Source organism: Nomascus leucogenys, chromosome 12, assembly GCF_006542625.1.
Source record: "Nomascus leucogenys isolate Asia chromosome 12, Asia_NLE_v1, whole genome shotgun sequence".
NCBI classification, from domain to species: domain Eukaryota; kingdom Metazoa; phylum Chordata; class Mammalia; order Primates; family Hylobatidae; genus Nomascus; species Nomascus leucogenys.
Window position 1 is genome coordinate 59,424,637 of NC_044392.1, and position 17,746 is coordinate 59,442,382.

The 17,746-nt window shown below is 42.1% G+C and overlaps 1 protein-coding gene and 1 pseudogene across 3 annotated transcripts in view; both read left to right on the forward strand.

Moving 5' to 3' along the window:
* CD58 (CD58 molecule) overlaps positions 1 to 17,746 on the forward strand; it is a 57,448-nt gene that overhangs the window by 21,445 nt on the left and 18,257 nt on the right. For both annotated transcript variants that reach the window (XM_003268037.4, XM_030824775.1), the window contains exons 2-3: positions 6,005 to 6,298; positions 14,331 to 14,594. In XM_003268037.4, coding sequence (XP_003268085.2) covers positions 6,005 to 6,298; positions 14,331 to 14,594 — 558 coding nt within the window. The remainder of the gene's footprint in view (positions 1 to 6,004; positions 6,299 to 14,330; positions 14,595 to 17,746) is intronic.
* LOC105738405 lies at positions 16,062 to 17,437 on the forward strand (annotated as a pseudogene). Its single transcript, XR_001114211.2, has one exon. The product of XR_001114211.2 is annotated as a nucleosome assembly protein 1-like 4 pseudogene (transcript).

Consider the following 17,746-nt stretch of genomic DNA (forward strand, 5'->3'; position numbering starts at 1 on the left):
CTTTCACCAGCAAAATATTAGGACTTGCTGAAGGCTCAAATGATTGTTAGCGTGTTTTTTTTTTTAGCAATAAAGTATTTTTTAATTAAGATATGTACATTGTGTTTTTAGACATAATGCTATTGAACACTTTAATAGACTACAGTATAGTGTAAACATAACATTTATATGCCCTGGGAAACCAGAAAATTTGTGTGACACACTTTACTCTGATATCTACATGATTGCTGTTGTCTGGAACCAAACCCACAGTATCTTCAAGCTATACCTGTGTGTATCCATTACATGTGATACACGTTTGTATCTATTTGACTATATGAGAGAAAAATATTGAAAGATGTATTCTCATTTGTTAATGTAGATTATAGAACTGGAGATTGTTTGGGGTTAAGAGAGTGGGTAAGGCACCCAGGTAAGAGGACTGAAAAAATACTTATACGATCGTTTTTCATTAGTGTAAAGTTGTATGTATGTGTCTATGTATAATTTATGTTTTAAAATACATTTTTTTAAAGGAAGAGTTACTCTTGTTTTGTCACCATCCTGTTTGAAACTCTTCTATGGCTTTCTTTACTTCAATACTAGAATTGTGTTTGTCTGATGCCCCGCAAGGGCTGGCTGTGCTTGTGTATGCAGCTCAGCTTATGCTACTTTTCTCATGCCATTGCTCCTGCTTCAAGGTCTTCATAATTGTTCTCTTAATGGGGACCTGGCCTGCCCTCCTGGGCATAGTTAACTGCTGCTTGTGCCTCAGAACTTCTTTTAGGGAAGGGAACTGCCTTCCCTAACCCCTTGTTAGTTCCCTAAGTAAATGTTCTTATTTAAGGACACCTGATGCTTTTACTTAGCAGCAATTATCACAGTTGCAGTTGGGCGTTGTCTAATTATTTGTATAAATTCTGCCTCCCCTAATAGAATGTCAACTCTAAGAAGGAAGGGACGGTGTCTGTCTTGTTCTCAAGGATCTTATATAGAATAGATGCCCAATGAATATTTCCTGAGTGAATGAATAAATGAATCCCATCCTGAATGTGGGACCATGCTGTTCTGAAAGGGCACTGACCAAGGAGTCAGACAATGTGTGTTCTGGTCATTGTGCCACCATAAACTTGCTGAGAGACATGGAGCAAGGTGATATGCCTCTTGGAGCCTGCTTTCCTACCTGTAAAATGGGGTTAGTAACACCTACTGCATGTAGACATGGAGAGGGATAAAAAGGGATACAAGATGATGTGAATGTATAACCAGCAGAGAGTAAGCATTCAATAAAATTGCCTTTTATTTTTCTTGGTGTCTTGTCACTTCACCAGTGAAATGGGAGTAATTTGACTAAATAATTTTTAGAGTTTCTTCCAGTTCAAAATTATAGTTGACCCTTGAACAACATGGCAGTTAGGGGCACCAACCCCTTGAGCAGTCAAAAATTAATGTATAACTCTTGACTCCCAAAAACTTAAATGCTAATAGCCTACCAGAAGCCTTACCAATAACATAAACAACACATATTTTCTATGTTATATGTATTATATGTTGTATTCTTACACTAAATTAAGCTAGAGAAAAGAACTTATTAAGAAAAGCATAAGGTGTAGAAGAATGAAACTGAATCCTCATCTTTCACCTTATACAAAAATCAACTCAAGGTGGATCAAAGACTTAAATCTAAGACCTGAAGCCATAAAAGTTCTAGAAGATAACATCAGAAAAGCTCTTCTAGACTTTGGCTTAGGCAAATGTGGGATATATATATGAATATGCCATAAAAAGGAACATAATAGGCCAGGCACGGTGGCTCACGCCTGTAATCCCAGCACTTTGGGAGGCCGAGGCGGGCAGATCACGAGGAGGTCAGGAGATCGAGACCATCCTGGCTAACATGATGAAACCCTGTCTCTACTAAAAATACAAAAAAATTAGCCGGGCGTGGTGGTGGGCGCCTGTAGTCCCAGCTACTCGGGAGGCTGAGGCAGGAGAATGGCGTGAGCCCGGGAGGTGAAACTTGCAGTGAGCCGAGATGATGCCACTGCACTCCAGCCTGAGGACAGAGCGAGACTCTGTCTCAAAAAAAAAAAAAAAAAAAAAAAAAAGGAACAAAATAATGGCATTCACAGCAACCTGGATGGAATTGGAGACCATTATTCTAAGTGAAGTAACTCAGGAATGGAAGGAAAACCAAACATATGTTCTCACTTACAAGTGGGAGCTAAGCTATATAAGAATGATACAATGAACTTTGGGGACTTGTGGAGAAGGGTGGGATGGGGATGACGGATAAAAGACTACACATTGGGTACAGTGTACACTGCTTTTAGGTGATGGGTGCACCAGAATCTCAGAAATCACACCCAAAGAACTTATCAAAAAAAAATCTTATCCATGTAACCAAACATCACCTGTTCCCCCAAAACTATTGAGATAATAGCAATAAAAAAAATTTAAAAAAGAAAAAAAAGCATAAGGAAGAAAATATACTTACTAAGTGAAAGTGGATCATCAAAGGTCTTCATCCTCATTATCTTCACGTTAAAGTAGGCTAAGGGGGAGGAGGGGTTGGTCTTGCTATTTCAGGGATGGCACAGGCAGAAGAAAATCCACATGTAAGTGGACCCACACAGCCCAAACCCATGTTGTTCAAGGGTTAACTGTATTTTGATTTTTTTTTTATTATTATTATACTTTAGGTTTTAGGGTACATGTGCACAATGTGCAGGTTTGTTACATATGTATCCATGTGCCATGTTGTTTTGCTGCACCCATTAACTCGTCATTTAGCATTAGGTATATCTCCTAATGCTGTCCCTCCCCCCTCCCCCAAACCCACAACAGTCCCCGGAGTGTGATGTTCCCCTTCCTGTGTCCATGAGTTCTCATTGTTCAATTCCCACCTATGAGTGAGAATATGCGGTGTTTGGTTTTTTGTCCTTGAGATAGTTTACTGAGAATGATGTTTTCCAGTTTCATCCATGTCCCTACAAAGGACATGAACTCATCATTTTTAATGGCTGCATAGTATTCCATGGTGTATATGTGCCACATTCTCTTAATCCAGTCTATCGTTGTTGGACATTTGGGTTGGTTCCAGCTCTTTGCTATTGTGAATAGTGCCACAGTGAACATACGTGTGCATGTGTCTTTATAGCAGCATGATTTATAATCCTTTGGGTAGATACCCAGTAATGGGATGGCTGGGTCAAATGGTATTTCTAGTTCTAGATCCCTGAGGAATCGCCACACTGACTTCCACAATGGTTGAACTAGTTTACAGTCCCACCAACAGTGTAAAAGTGTTCCTATTTCTCCACATCCTCTCCAGCACCTGTTGTTTCCTGACTTTTTAATGATGGCCATTCTAACTGGTGTGAGATGGTATCTCATTGTGGTCTTGATTTGCATTTCTCTGATGGCCAGTGATGATGAGCATTTTTTCATGTGTTTTTTGGCTGCATAAATGTCTTCTTTGGAGAAGTGTCTGTTCATGTCCTTCGCCCACTTTTTGATGGGGTTATTTGTTTTTTTCTTGTAAATTTGTTTGAGTTCATTGTAGATTCTGGATATTAGCCCTTTGTCAGATGAGTAGGTTGCAAAAATTTTCTCCCATTCTGTAGGTTGCCTGTTCACTCTGATGGTAGTTTCTTTTGCTGTGCAGAAGCTCTTTAGTTTAATTAGATCCCATTTGTCAATTTTGGCTTTTGTTGCCATTGCTTTTGGTGTTTTAGACATGAAGTCCTTGCCCACGCCTATGTCCTGAATGGTATTGCCTAGGTTTTCTTGTAGGGTTTTAATGGTTTTAGGTCTAACATTTAAGTCTTTAATCCATCTTGAATTAATTTTTGTATAAGGTGTAAGGATTTCTTCTGAGCTGCAGTCTCCCCTTTCTCTACCCTCACTTCCCTCCACTACTAGCTCCATTCCTGACTACTTTCTTCTACTGTTCTCAAGCCCAGGATACATCAGCTCTCCCTGGGAAAGACAAAAGACATCTTCATGCTGCCAGGGTATGGCAGTTTATCTCATACCTACTCTTTCACCACCACCCTGCCCTCTATCACTCATTGATTCATTTACATTTATAAGACATTTTTGAGTTTCCACTATTGTGTGTGGTAGACTCTCACCCCTTGAATTCTGTTCTTTTTCTTGTGCCTTCCCACATACTCTGTTGAGTGGAAGAAATAATGCATAATCAGCAAAGCAATGGAAAGATGCTGGTGTGTTTTTGAGGGCAGTCCCCCTTAATTAAGGGAGATGGGTTCTAAAATGTCCTTGTAGATAAACAAATGGGTGATATTTGCTTCTTATCTGAAATTACCAACACAGTTGTCTACAACTAGTCATTCAGTCTTCTTGATTTCCCCTGTATTATTTCAATTACCCTAACTGCTACTAGGCAAAAACTTCAGTCAAGTTTTAATTGCTCTTTAATGTTAACTTAAAATAGCTGCAGTTTTTTGTTTGTTTGTTGAGACAGGTCTCGCTCTGTCACCCAGGCTGGAGTGCAGTGGCACAATCATGGCTGACTGCAATCTCTGCCTCATGGCTTCAAGTAATCCTCTTCAGCCTCCCAAGTAGCTGGGACCACAGGTGTGTGCCATGCCCAGCTAATTTTTTGTACTTTTCGTAAAGATGGGGTTTTGCCATTTTACCCAGGTTGGTCTTGAACTCCTGAACTCAAGCAATCCAACCACCTTGGCCTCCCAAAATGCTGGAATTACAGGCATGAACCACAGTGCCCAGCTGCTGTTCTCTCTTAACAAGAGACAAGTCTTAGAGCAAGATGCATTTAAACCCACTTTGGGGTATCAAAAATATCCCAATCTTGTGGTTCTAATAAATGTTTAACAACTAGATTGGTGTGGAGGTTCTGATGTGAAGCATTAGTCAGTTTCTGTGCTGTTACTAGATGTCCCCTAATAGGGCTGGGCAGAGATGCTAACAATTGGCTCATGAGGGCAGGTGGACCTGGCTTCAACCCACCACTGTACCCAATCCCTGAGTTCTTAATCTTCATCATACCCTTGACTTGCTTCCCAGCCATTGTTTCTGATCTCAGTTAATGATACCTCTCAGTCAGCCAAGGAGACCTGACAGTCCCATCCACTTCCCCCACCCTCATCACTGAATCCTGTTGACTTCTCTCTCCAGTGTCTCCTTAGTCTGTCCCCTTGTCTGTCCCCACCACAAACACCCTGGTCTGGTCTGTCCTGTCCATGGACTTCATTGCTACAGCACTGACTTTCATTATAATTTCCCTGCCTCTGTGCTGGCCCCTGTCAGCTGCTCTCTACTGTAAAGACAGTCAGCCTGCTGACACTTCAATTATGTTAGGCCAGTCTTGTTAAAAACCTTTCTGTGGCTTCCTCTCCATTAGGATCAGTCCAAACCCTTAGCGTTCCTTACTTTACCACACATAGGCTGTGGGCTGCCCTTTGTCTGTCTTGTTCCCCACCAGCCACCCCTTGCCCTCCTCATTCTAGCTGTCTTGCCTCCATGTGTGTATCCTCAAGCACACCATGCTCTTTCTCTATTCAGGGCCTTCCTGTATCTGTATGATCATCTCTTCTTCCTCTCCCCACCCACTCACCTACCCAGCCCTGCGGCCTAACTGCCTTTTATCCTTCAGTGATTTGCACATGTCAGTTTCGGCATGACTTCCTTGGGGAGGCCCTAGACCAGGCAGTTCCCCTCATGCAGCCCCTGATGTAGAGCCTGCTCCCTGTCTTCTCCACACGTGAGGCTCCTGTAGGGCCTGGAACAACCCCATATTCCCAGCACAGCCCGTAGTACCTGGCAGATGGTTGGTGCTCCCTGAATGTTGAGTCCATTTCTTGGATTTATGCAGGTCCCAGTTTTCTATTAAAGAGTAAGCTCTACATGGTCAAACATGTTCTTACTTCCTGTACTTTGTGTCGGCAGTTTGTCAGCTTAGCACAAAAAGTACCTGATGAATAATTTCTGCCACTAAAGTCATGTTGTTTTTTCTAACCAATTTTTTTTTCTCTCCTAGGTTTCATCAGCTGTTTTCCCCAACCAATATATGGCGTTGTGTATGAGAATGTAACTTTCCATGTACCAAGCAATATGCCTTTAAAAGAGGTCCTGTGGAAAAAACAAAAGGATAAAGTTGCAGAACTGGAAAATTCTGAATTCAGAGCTTTCTCATCTTTTAAAAATAGGGTTTATTTAGACACTGTGTCAGGTAACCTCACTATCTACAACTTAACATCATCAGATGAAGATGAGTATGAAGTGGAATCGCCAAATATTACTGATACTCTGAAGTTCTTTCTTTATGTGCTTGGTGAGTATTCCATAAGTTGATTTGTTTTAAATGGCAAATTTCCATTTTTTTAGTCTGTTTTCAGAGACTAACACAAATTAACCGTCTATGAGAAAAGAATTAGATGCTACCTGTTGTCAGGGTTTTCTCCTTTTCTGGTATAGAGGAGCTAGCTACTTTCAATTCCTTTGTCATTCCTCCGGGTGAGGAGAGAATCTAACCAAGGTGGGGAGAACAGTATCAGTTGTCATACTAGGAATGTTCTGGAAAGAGATGTAGTGACAGCAGTTAGCTTAGAACTCTTTGGGCTCCACTGATAGATGTTACTCTATAAAGTTCCTGCTTCCCCACACAGCGGGGAGATTGTTTTTCCTCCTGCACCATTTAATTTAATTTATTTATTTATTTTGAGAAGGAGTCTTACTCTGTTACCAAGGCCAGAGTGCAGTGGCACGATCTTGGCTGACTGCAACCTCCGCCTCCCAGGTTCAAGTGATTTTACTGTCTCAGCCTCCCAAGTAGCTGGGACTACAGGCCCGCACCACCATGCCTGGCTAATTTTTGTATTTTAGTAGAGACGGTGTTTCACTGTGTTGGCCAGGCTGGTCTCAAACTCCTGAGCTCAGGTGATCCACCCACCTCAGCCTCCCAAAGTGCTGGGATTACAGGCATGAGCCACCACATCCGGCTCCTGCACCATTTTAAACTGAAACTAGAGAGAGGGGACACATTTCTCCCTGCTTCTCACTGACACTCCTCCCTGGTCTCTAAAGCCCCTCTTGTGTTGCAGTCTTGTATAGGCCCCTGCCTCACATGCCAGTGTTTCTTGGCCATTCTAAGGCCTGCCTCATTTTTATTGTTTCTAGCATTTCTGGTGTCTTGGTGGTTGCAATACTTAAATTAAAATTCTTTCAATATTGTCCTTGATCGCCTCTCCTGTAAGGATCTTGTCCTCTACGTTACCCACTACCCATGGATGTAATCGAGAACTCATCATTACCTCAATGTCAGGTGTCTCATTCTGACCACCATGCCCTGTCCTTGATGATGCTGATGCACAGTCCTTCACACACCTGATGTCCCTGCTGCCCTCCCTAATCAGCCTGAGTGCTGTTGTCACTCACTAGACTCAGTCCGTTGCAGACACATTTAGCTTCCTTGCTCCTTTGTTGGCTTGTCATACTCACATGGCCAGATTACAGCTAGATTACGTCTGGTGCTTTGCCTATTCTGTGCTCACACCCACGTGGTTGCAGAAAAATACACCACCCTACAAAGTCCTGCACTTTTAATTTCTAATCACTTACCTCAATTAAGACTGGTATTTCCTAGCCTGTTCACTTACCCACTCTCCTAGCAGTTACTTTTTCTCTCCTCAAATCTTGAATACTTCCTTCTCTAGACTCACTCTTCAGCTGAAGGCTTTGCTTCTTATTTCACTAAGGCGAATAAGCAATCAGAGGGCAATTTCCACAAGCTCTCACACCTGCCTACCTTCCTCCCCGTACCTTTGCCTGTAGGCCCTGCTTTCTCTCCTGATATGAATGGACTTTCTGAGTTCTCACCTGAAGTTAAACTTTCCACACGTGCCCTGGATCCCATCTCCTCTCGCCATCCTTGGGAATATCACCTTAGTGCTTCTACCCACTCTCTCCTGATGAGAATTTCCCCCATAAGTTGATGGTTCATTTTAAGCGGCATCCATATATACTGTCATTAAAACTTTCTCATGATCCCTGTACCTCTCCAGCAACCACCACCGCTGTCTTCACTTTGTAGAAAATCTCCTTGAAGAAGTCATCCATATTCACTTATTCTGATCCCTTATATTCACTTTTAACCCACTCCAAATAGGTTTTCATCTGCACTGCTATGCCAAAGCTCCCCTAGACCTCCTTGTTAATAAATCCAGTGGTTCATTCTCAATCCATGTCATTCTTGACTTCTCAGCAGCTTTTGACATAGCTGATCACTCCCTCCTCCAAGTACTGTCTTCACTTGACACCCAGGATACCACCCTATTCATGTTTCTTTTTTTTTATTATTGAGAGGGGGTTTCGCCCTTGTTGCCCAGGCTGGAGTGCAATGGCATGATCTTGGCTCACTGCAACCTATGCCTCCCGGGTTCAAGCGATTCTTCTGCCTCAGCCTCCTGAACAGTTGAGATTACAGGCATGCACCACCATGCCTGGCTAATTTTGTATTTTTAGTAGAGATGGGGTTTCACCATGTTGGTCAGGCTGGTCTCAAACTCCTGACCTCAGGTGATCCACCTAACTCGGCCTCCCAAAGTGTTGGGATTACAGGTGTGAGCCACTGTGCCTGGCATCACATTTCTTTCTAACACACTGACTATTCCTTTTCAGCTTCTTTTGCTAGTTTCCTTGTTTCCCCAACCTATTAACACTGGAAACATCAGGGCTTAAGCCTTGGGTCTCTTTCCTTTTCTGTCTGCATTCATAGCCAGTGGATGAGCTCATCCCATGTCAGGGCTTTAAATATCGTCTCAATGCTAATAATGCACAGATCTAGAGCTCTAGCCCAGAGTATCCCGCCGAGCTCCTTATGTGTATACCTGACTGCCCACTGTACCTCTCCAGTCAGATATCTAATTGGCCTTTCAAATATCACATGTCCAAAAGTAAGCTCATTGTCTTCCCCTTAAAACCTGCTCCTCCCCAAATCTTTTCCCTTTTGGTTAATGGCAGCTCCATCCTTTCAGTTGGTCAGTCTGAAACCTGGATGTCATCCTTGATACCTCTCTTTTTCTTGAATACCACATTCACTCCACCAGGAAGTTGTATTGGTTCTACCAGAATGATCTTTTTAAAACAGAAGTCAGATCATGTCACTCATCTGTGTGGAACTTTCTAATGGCCCCATCTAACTCTGTTAAAACTAAAATGTGTAAAGTGACCTGCAAGGCTATGTGAGGTCTGACCCCTGTGGACTCTATTTAGACAAATACAGCTTGCTAAGATGTCAAAGCATCCTCTTAGAAGATTTCCTTGAAAAAGTAGAACCTTTGAAACATGGACATTGGGGATCTGATAATTTATAGATAGGGCCAACAAACAAGAAGATTGAGTCAGAATTTAGATCACACATTTTAAGAGCCCTTTTTATAGAGTTTGTAAAACTAAGTTCAAAACATTTGAATAAATTTCTCCTCTTAAACTTGATGAAATGTTTTAAAATAATTTAATTTAAAATATTCTAGGCTGGGCATTGTGGCTTAAGGCTATAATCCCAGCACTTTGTGAGGCTGAGGAGGGAGTGTTGCTTAAGCCCAGTAGTTCAAGACCAGCCTAGGCAACATAGCAAGACTCCATCTCTACAAAAATAAAATAATTAACCAGGCATGGTGGTGCATGCCTGTAGTCCCAGCTACTCAAGAGGCTGAGGTAGGAGGATCCCTTGAGCCCAGGAGGCTGAGGCTGCAGTGAGCCATGATTGCGCCTCTGCACTCCAGTCTGGGTGACAGACCAAGACCCTGCCTCAAAATAACTAGCTAAATAAATTAATTAAATAAAATCTTCTATGGCACCTCAGCAAAGGTATGGTTTTGGTAGTCAGACCAACTGGATAGACCTTAGGAAGCCTGCAGAGGAGTAAAGTACAGGGGAGGTGAGTTTTGATCAGGAGGCAGTGATATTGATAATATTGAGTATGGGACTTAAAGTCCTGGTTTGAGAGTCTGGACATCAGCTTGTAGCAGTGGGGACCCATTGTATCCTATACTGGAGCAAGGAAGTGACTTGATAAAATACATTTTTGGAAGATTAATGTGATGGTGCATACTTATGATGGATTAAAGAGAAGAGATGTCAAGTTAGAAGCTACTATCATCCAGGTAGATAGAGGGTCCAAGAAAGAGTCCGCAAGATGTAGGTTTTGGTTGTAAAAAGACATAAGATGACTCTAGGTTTCATATCTGCATGATAAAATGATTGGTCATACTATTTTTTTTTTTAAGAAATGAGGAAGTCATACTTCCTTGAGGTAATGTTAACACTTGTTTTAGTAAACTGGTAATCTTCTAGAGACACCAGACCTAATAGGAGACTTCCAGCGAGTATATTTTGGACAGGGGGATTTCCTGGCACTTCCTAAATTCAGGGCATCTACTTCCTTCTGTGTGTACATTGAGATCTGGCTTTCTTCTATACCCAAAAGTCCCCTTAAAATTTCTACTTCTGAGGTTTATTAGTCCTTTCCCATCTTTTTATGGACCTTCATCACATCTCAGATGATGATTTTTATGTAAGTAGAATTAACTGCCCTGTCCTTAACTGGGCTGGATTGATACTTGACCTTTACTAAAATTCGTGAAAATATACACATATTTCTATAAAATGTCATCAGATATGTGTAAGAAGTTCTCATTTTTTACACAGCAGTGAACTCAATTCATTAATTATAAATTGACTAATTGTCTTAAGGAGGAAGTAGGCACATTTCTTGCCAGTTTAATGCTGCTTAAAGTAGAGGTATAACCAATATTTGTTAGATACAGCTGTGGTTAGTCCCACGGGCAGCAAGAAAATGTGAAAGATTTATAGAAGGAAAAGATCTGAGGTGTAGAAACTGTGATCTAGCTGCTGCATAAAGGCTTGCACACTTTTAGATGAGTTGGATAGGCACTTCTACATTTGCCATCTGGCAACTGTTGTGCAATGAGATAGTCAGAAAGAGCCTCTATATAGTCAAGGGAGTTCTAGCAACTTAGAAGATAATACTAACTCTTCTTCATGTTTCCCCTCAAGTTACTTTCATATTCTGTTTTCTTTTCTTTTCTTTTCTTTTCTTTTTTTACAAACTCTGCATGTGGCATTCAGTCATATTCTGTTTGACCTTTACAATGACCTGATACAGCATTCCCTTTCACAGATGAAAATAAGACAGTTTAGGAGTCCGTTTCTCTGTATGTAGAACAAGAGACCTGGATGGATGCTTTCTTAAAACTCTTCCAGCTCCTAAAAGGACTGTGGCCCCAGGTCACACAGCAGGCCAAGGCTAAGGCTTGATCAAACCTCCCAACTCCTACTCAGTGACTCTTCTCATCGTATCACATACCCTCTGGGGAGCCTTGGCTTCCTGGAGTTGGAAACTCACAGCCAATGGCTGTGTGCTCTGTTACAGCTAGCATTTGTTAAGCACTTATTCTGTGCAGGCACTACATGTTAATTCATATATTGATTATTATCTGTATTAACTCATTTAATCTCATTACAGTCTGATAGAGGAAGTACTATTTGTGTCCTTTTTGTAGAGAGGAGGAAACCTAGACACAAGGTGACTTAAGTAACTTGCCCAATGTCAAATGGCTCTTAGTCATGAAGCTGGGATATGAACTCAGGCAGTTGGGCTTCTGAGTCCATGCTAAACACCATACTGTACCTCTTTGGAGATACCTGGCAGAAGAATTTACATTTTATTTGAAGACTGTCTCTCTGAATCTATCCTTCTATCCATCTGTCTCCCCATCTGTCCAGTACTGCTTGTGAGGAGCCATCTTTGTGCCTTGCATTATGTCACGTGCTGTGGTTGAAAGGTGAGTCATACCTAGTCTTTGCCCTCCAAAGATGCACAGTCTCTGGGGCTGATGATGCACCTCTGTTCAGTTCAGAAAGTGCTGGGTGAAAGACTAGACATTGACAGAGCTCGATCAATACATTAGAATCTGTAACAGAACAAACAGGCCACATACATCAGAAGCACCTGGGATGGTGGGGCTCAGGAATCTGTATTTTTAACAAGCACCCTTGGTTATTCTTAGGCACCTTAAAATTTGAGAAATGATTTAAAGGACCATTTCTCAGGAAGTAGAAAGCTTGGTTTTCTGCACCTGAGAAATGCCCAGCCTAGTTACAGAGGCAGGCATAAGTATATGAAATACTGAGAACAGGCATTTTTGAACTATTTTGGGGATGCATGTTCCTTGGAAGTCCCCTGAGGGCTGCTATGGGGTGGGGTGGGCAAAAGGGACCAGAGGAAGTTAGGGGGGCAGGGCTCTAGGCTTTCAATTTTGAGTCAACTAGAGCAACTTCTTATCCATTGGACTGGATTGCCACTGAAGATTTAATTCAGAGAAATTCCACTGCTTAAAAGATGATTAAAAGTCTTTTTAATTAAAGAAAATCTTAAGGAAGTATGTAAGGACTTGTGTGAGCTAGATTAAACTTAAAAACTAGGAAGCCCCAAGTAGAAAGGGAAGTCAGTGTGTGACTCTGGTTTCTACCAAGGCAGGCTGGGTACATTATTTAACTGAGCGAGAGGGAATTCAGGAGGAGAAGATGGGGGAACCATTAAACACTTTTATTTTTCAGATTATAATTGGAGCATAAGCATTAACTTGTCTTAGAAAACATCATTTTAAATGACAACATAGTATTCCATTATCTTGGCGAACCTAAATTTACTTAAATGCTCTTTTTAGTAGACGTTTATAATGTATCAATACTTTATTATCCCAGTGCTACCATGACCATTGTTGTATATTACATATGTTTTTGCATGTTTCCTCAAGCCTCTTACGATTAATTGCTGGAGGGTAGCTGAGATGCAAGAAGGCATATGAATTAACAAATAAATGACTAATAGGACAAAGTAATTAGCCTTGAGTCTTTTAAGGGGCAACAATGGCAGAATGTGACATGTTAGTGTCTTAACTCATCCTTGTAGGTCCACGTGGCCTTAGCCAATAGGAGGCGCTTCCTAGAGGAAGGGTGGGAGTGAGGCCTCTGGACAGGCAGATCTGTGACACATGCTGCACCCTGCACTGCCTATTAACAGGTCCAGCCCAACCAATAGGCAGGGCCCGACAAGGCTCTGTGTAGCTCCACCTTTCACAAAATGTGTTGAGTCAGATGTGTTATGGAATTAAAATTATTTTTTTACATTTTGGAAAGGTAATACAAGGTATTTCCTCTGCATATTAAGCACCTCACTTAATTATGGGGAGCACCCTATGGGTCAAGCATAGGAACAAGCATTTACTTCATTCCTATATATTTAGAGACAAGGTCTCAGTCTGATGCAATCATAGCCCACTGTGTGCAGTGAGCTAGAGTGCCCTGGCACAATCATAACTCACTGTAGCTTCAGATTCCTTGGTTCAAGTAGTTCCAAGTAGCTGAGACTATAGGCAGGAGCCATCATGGCTGGCTAATCTTTAAACTTTTTATAAAGACAGGGTCTTGCTATGTTGCTCAGGCTGGTCTTGAACTCCTGGCCTCAAGCCATCCTCCTGCCCCTGCCTCCCAAAGTGCTGGGAGTATAGCCATGAGCCACTGTGTCCTGCCAAGCACAGAAATATTTTTGTGGTGAAACGATAATGAATATTTGAAGTAAGTGAGAAAATAAAGACTCAAATCCTTGTGTTAATTCAGGTCAGGTCAGGATTTGCAGCTAAATGATTTTGCTACCAATTTGTGAAGACTCTTTTGGCTTCAGAGATTTTTTGATTTAAGACTTGAGGATAAGGGATTTGGGGCCTGTACTGGTCTGTTTTCACATTGCTATAAAGAACTACCTGAAACTGGGTAATTTATAAAGAAAAGAGGTTTAATGACTCACAGTTTCACATGGCTGGGGAGGCCTCGGGAAACTTAAAATCATGGCAGAAGGCGAAGGAGAAGCAAGCACTTTTTTCACAAGGCAGCAGGAGAGAGAGAGAACTGCCACACACTTTTAAACCAACAGATGTCATGAGAACTTGCTCTCTATCACGAGAATAGCATGGGGAAACCATCCCCCATGGTACAATCACCTCCCACCAGGTCCCTCCCTCGACACATGGGGATTACAATTCAAGATGAGATTTGGGTGGGGACCCAGAGCCAAACCATATCAGGGTCTGAATTTATTCTGTTAAATTTGAACAGGTACATCTGACCCAGCAAAAGAAAGACTTCTCACTCCTTGATGCTCAAGGAGTTTGTCTGCTTATCCTTTCAAGGTCATAAGGAAGTTGCGAGCTCTTCATAAATTTGCAGATGATAAGTCTAAATATTACTATTTTCTGTACTAAATATTACACTTTTTTTTCCAGAGCCTCTTCCATCTCCTACACTAACTTGTGCATTGACTAATGGAAGCATTGAAGTCCAATGCACGATACCGAAGGATTATAACAGCCATCGAGAACTTACAATGTACTCATGGGATTGTCCTATGGAGCAATGTAAACATAACTCAACCAAGATATATTTTAAGATGGAAAATGATCGTCCACAAGAAATACAGTGTACTGCTAGCAATCCATTATTTAAAAGAACATCATTAATCAGTTTGACAACCTGTATCCCATGCAGTGGTGAGTAAATAACTAAATGTGTCATGGAGGCTTTCAAACCACAGATGTGGTGACTAACATAAGGTTCACAATTTTGAAATGTAAAACAAGTTACAATTTTTAACAGAAACCCCATTATAGATACAAAGCTAACATTATTTAGCACTTTCTGTGTTGACCACCATTCTAATACATATGTTAATTAATTCAATCTTCACATCAGTCCTCATACAACCTATAAGTTGTGTACTAGTATTTATCCCTATTTCCTGGTGAGAAACCAACAGAGAGAGAGTGTAAGTTGTTTGCCCAAGGTAACAGCTAGTAAGTGGCAGAACCTGGCTTTGAGTAGAGGCTATCTGGCTCTAGAGCCCATGGTTTTAACTATTCAAAATGCTGCTTTATAATATTGTTAATAATCATTATGTTCTCAAGGGTTACATATCTACTACAGGAACATGCATTTGATATGTTTCCTTAGGCCTAACACTAAGTTAATATCATGACAATCTGTCTTGGCTATGATTTTCTAATGTTGTTTTAGTATTATTTACATTTGCAATTTTTATTATCTGTTTTTTTACATTATATCCCCAGTTTAACAAACAAAAAGTTCAGTGACTTGAAAGTGGTTTATTAAAATATAAAAGAAGAGATGAAAATAGTAAATACTATTTTTCAGAATAATATAATTGTAAATAGTGAACAGGATTCCAGGGCAAATAGAGAATATGAGTCTCTAGGGCTGGGATAAGGTGAGTCTATGAATGAAATTTTTCTGAACAAGCAGCTGAAACAGATAAGGGAAATTAGCAAATAGAAGAAATATAAGAAACTTGGATTTTAACTGGTGAGCCATTCTAAGTCTCCCATTTATTGTCTTTTCTGAACCCTTTCAAACAATAACTTAAAGCCATTAAAGTTATATTATTTTCAGACAAAGCAGAGTAACTTTTGGGAAAGGAAAGACATTTTTCAAGAAAAAGTAAGCGTCCTCGTCAGGGTGGGCAGCGGCGGGCCTGGGGCTTGGGGCCTGGAGCTTCGGCCTGGGGCGCTGGCGGGTGGCCCCTCACAGCACCTGGCGCGCCCCTGCCCGGCCTCCCACTGCCCTGAAGGTCAAGTCGCTTTGTTCTGCGCGGCTTCCTCGGCGGTGGCCCGACGGAGGAGGCATAGAGGGCGGCGAGTGGGGGCCGGCAGCTCAAATCTCCCGCTAGACCAGCCAGCCCCGCGTACCCCGAGGGCCGCGGCGCACCCGGAGGAGCGTTCAGGCTTCCCGTTTTTAAGGTGGAGACGTCCAGGACCTCTTTATTAGATGTTTAGGAATTTGAGTTTTTCCATAGGGCGATGGTCATCGTGAGCATCTATGGGGTCAGGCTGGGCTAACTGGGGTTTTGATTGTAAGTTTCGTGTGGACGAGGGCATGTCTGATGGGGAAGAAAGTCCTTGGCATTGCATCTTAGTTGTTGGGAGCTGTGCGGTGCAAGCGAGATGGGCGGCGTGTGCTCGCTCCCCGAGGACTGGCCTGAGTGCCTTAGCCTAGTTACTCATGGGACTTGGTTTACCAGACAAGGGGATAAAAACATTCAGACGGCAGAATACAGTTTTTCAGATGGGGTTCCTTCAGATTTCGTGGAAGCTGCTAAAAATGCAAGTAAGATGGAAAAGCTCATGGATCAGGTGATGCAGAATCCTGGAGTTTTGGCAGCTTTACAGGAGCGACTTGACAATGCCAGCGACTTGACAACCCCTTCCAGCTACATCGAAACTTTACCTAAAGCTAAAAAGAAGAATTAATGCATTGAAACCAATTCAGGTGAGATGCGCTCATATAGGAGCCAAGTTATTTGAAGAAGTTCATGACTTGGAAAGAAAATATGCAGCATTATACCAGCCTCTCTTTGACAAGAGAAGAGAATTTATCACCGGTGATGTTGAACCAACATCTGATATGGAATCAGAATGGCACAGTGAAAATGAAGAGGAGGAGAAATTGGCTGGAGACATGAAAAATAAAGTAGTCATAACAGAAAAAGCAGCAGCAACAGCTGAATAGCCAAATCCCAAAGGAATTCCAGAGTTCTGGTTTACCATATTTAGAAATGTAGATATGCTAAGTGAATTGGTCCAGGAATATGATGAACCAATCTTGAAACACCTGCAGGATATTAAAGTGAAGTTTTCTGACCCTGGACAGCCTATGTCTTTTATATTAAGAGTTTCACTTTGAACCCAACGACTACTTTGCCAACTCAGTCCTGAGAAAAACCTGCAAGATGAAATCAGAACCAGATAAGGCTGATCCCTTTTTATTTGCAGGTCCTGAGATCATGGACTGCGACGGGTATACTATTGACTGGAAGAAAGGAAAGAATGTTATTGTCAAAACCATCAAGAAAAAGCAGAAGCGTAAGGGTCCAGGCACTGTTAGAACAATTACCAAACAAGTATCCAATGAGTCATTTTTCAACTTCTTCAATCCACTGAAAGCATCTGGGGATAGAGAATCACTGGATAAAGATTCTGAATTCGTATTAGCCTCTGATTTTGAAATTGGACACTTTTTCTGTGAGCGGATAGTCCCGCAGGCTGTGCTGTACTTCACTGGAGAGGCCTTAGAGGATGACGACAATTTTGACGAAGATGAAGAAGAGGGCGAATTAGAAGGTAACGAGGAGGGAGAAGATGAGGATGAGGTAGAAATTAATCCCAACAAGGAACCCAGCCAGCCGGCGGAATGCAAGCAGCAGCAGGAAGTGGAGGTAGGCGCCTGGCAGACCGGCTGTCGCGACTCCGGGCCTGTGGGGGGAGGCCTCAGTCTTTGCCGCATGCGGCACAATACCGTCGACAGCGCTTACTCCGTCTAATTGTTTTCAAGTGCATGATTTTCACTTTCACTTTTCCTTTTTCCTTATTATTTTGCTTAACGTGTACAGTGGCAACTGAAATGCATTTCAGAAATAGGAGGTTTTGTCCAGTACCCTCTGCAGCCTTGGTGCCTGTAGCTCTGGACTTGCCTGGGCCTTTCCCTGTGGGAGGGCCCCATAGACCCCATTGGGGTGGGGTGGGTTGGGGTGGGGATCACTTGGCTAAAAGGGCCGAGGTCTGGTGATGAGGTTCCAGGGATCTAGAACCTCTCCTACCACTCCTGCATTTGGACTGAATTCTTTCCTTTC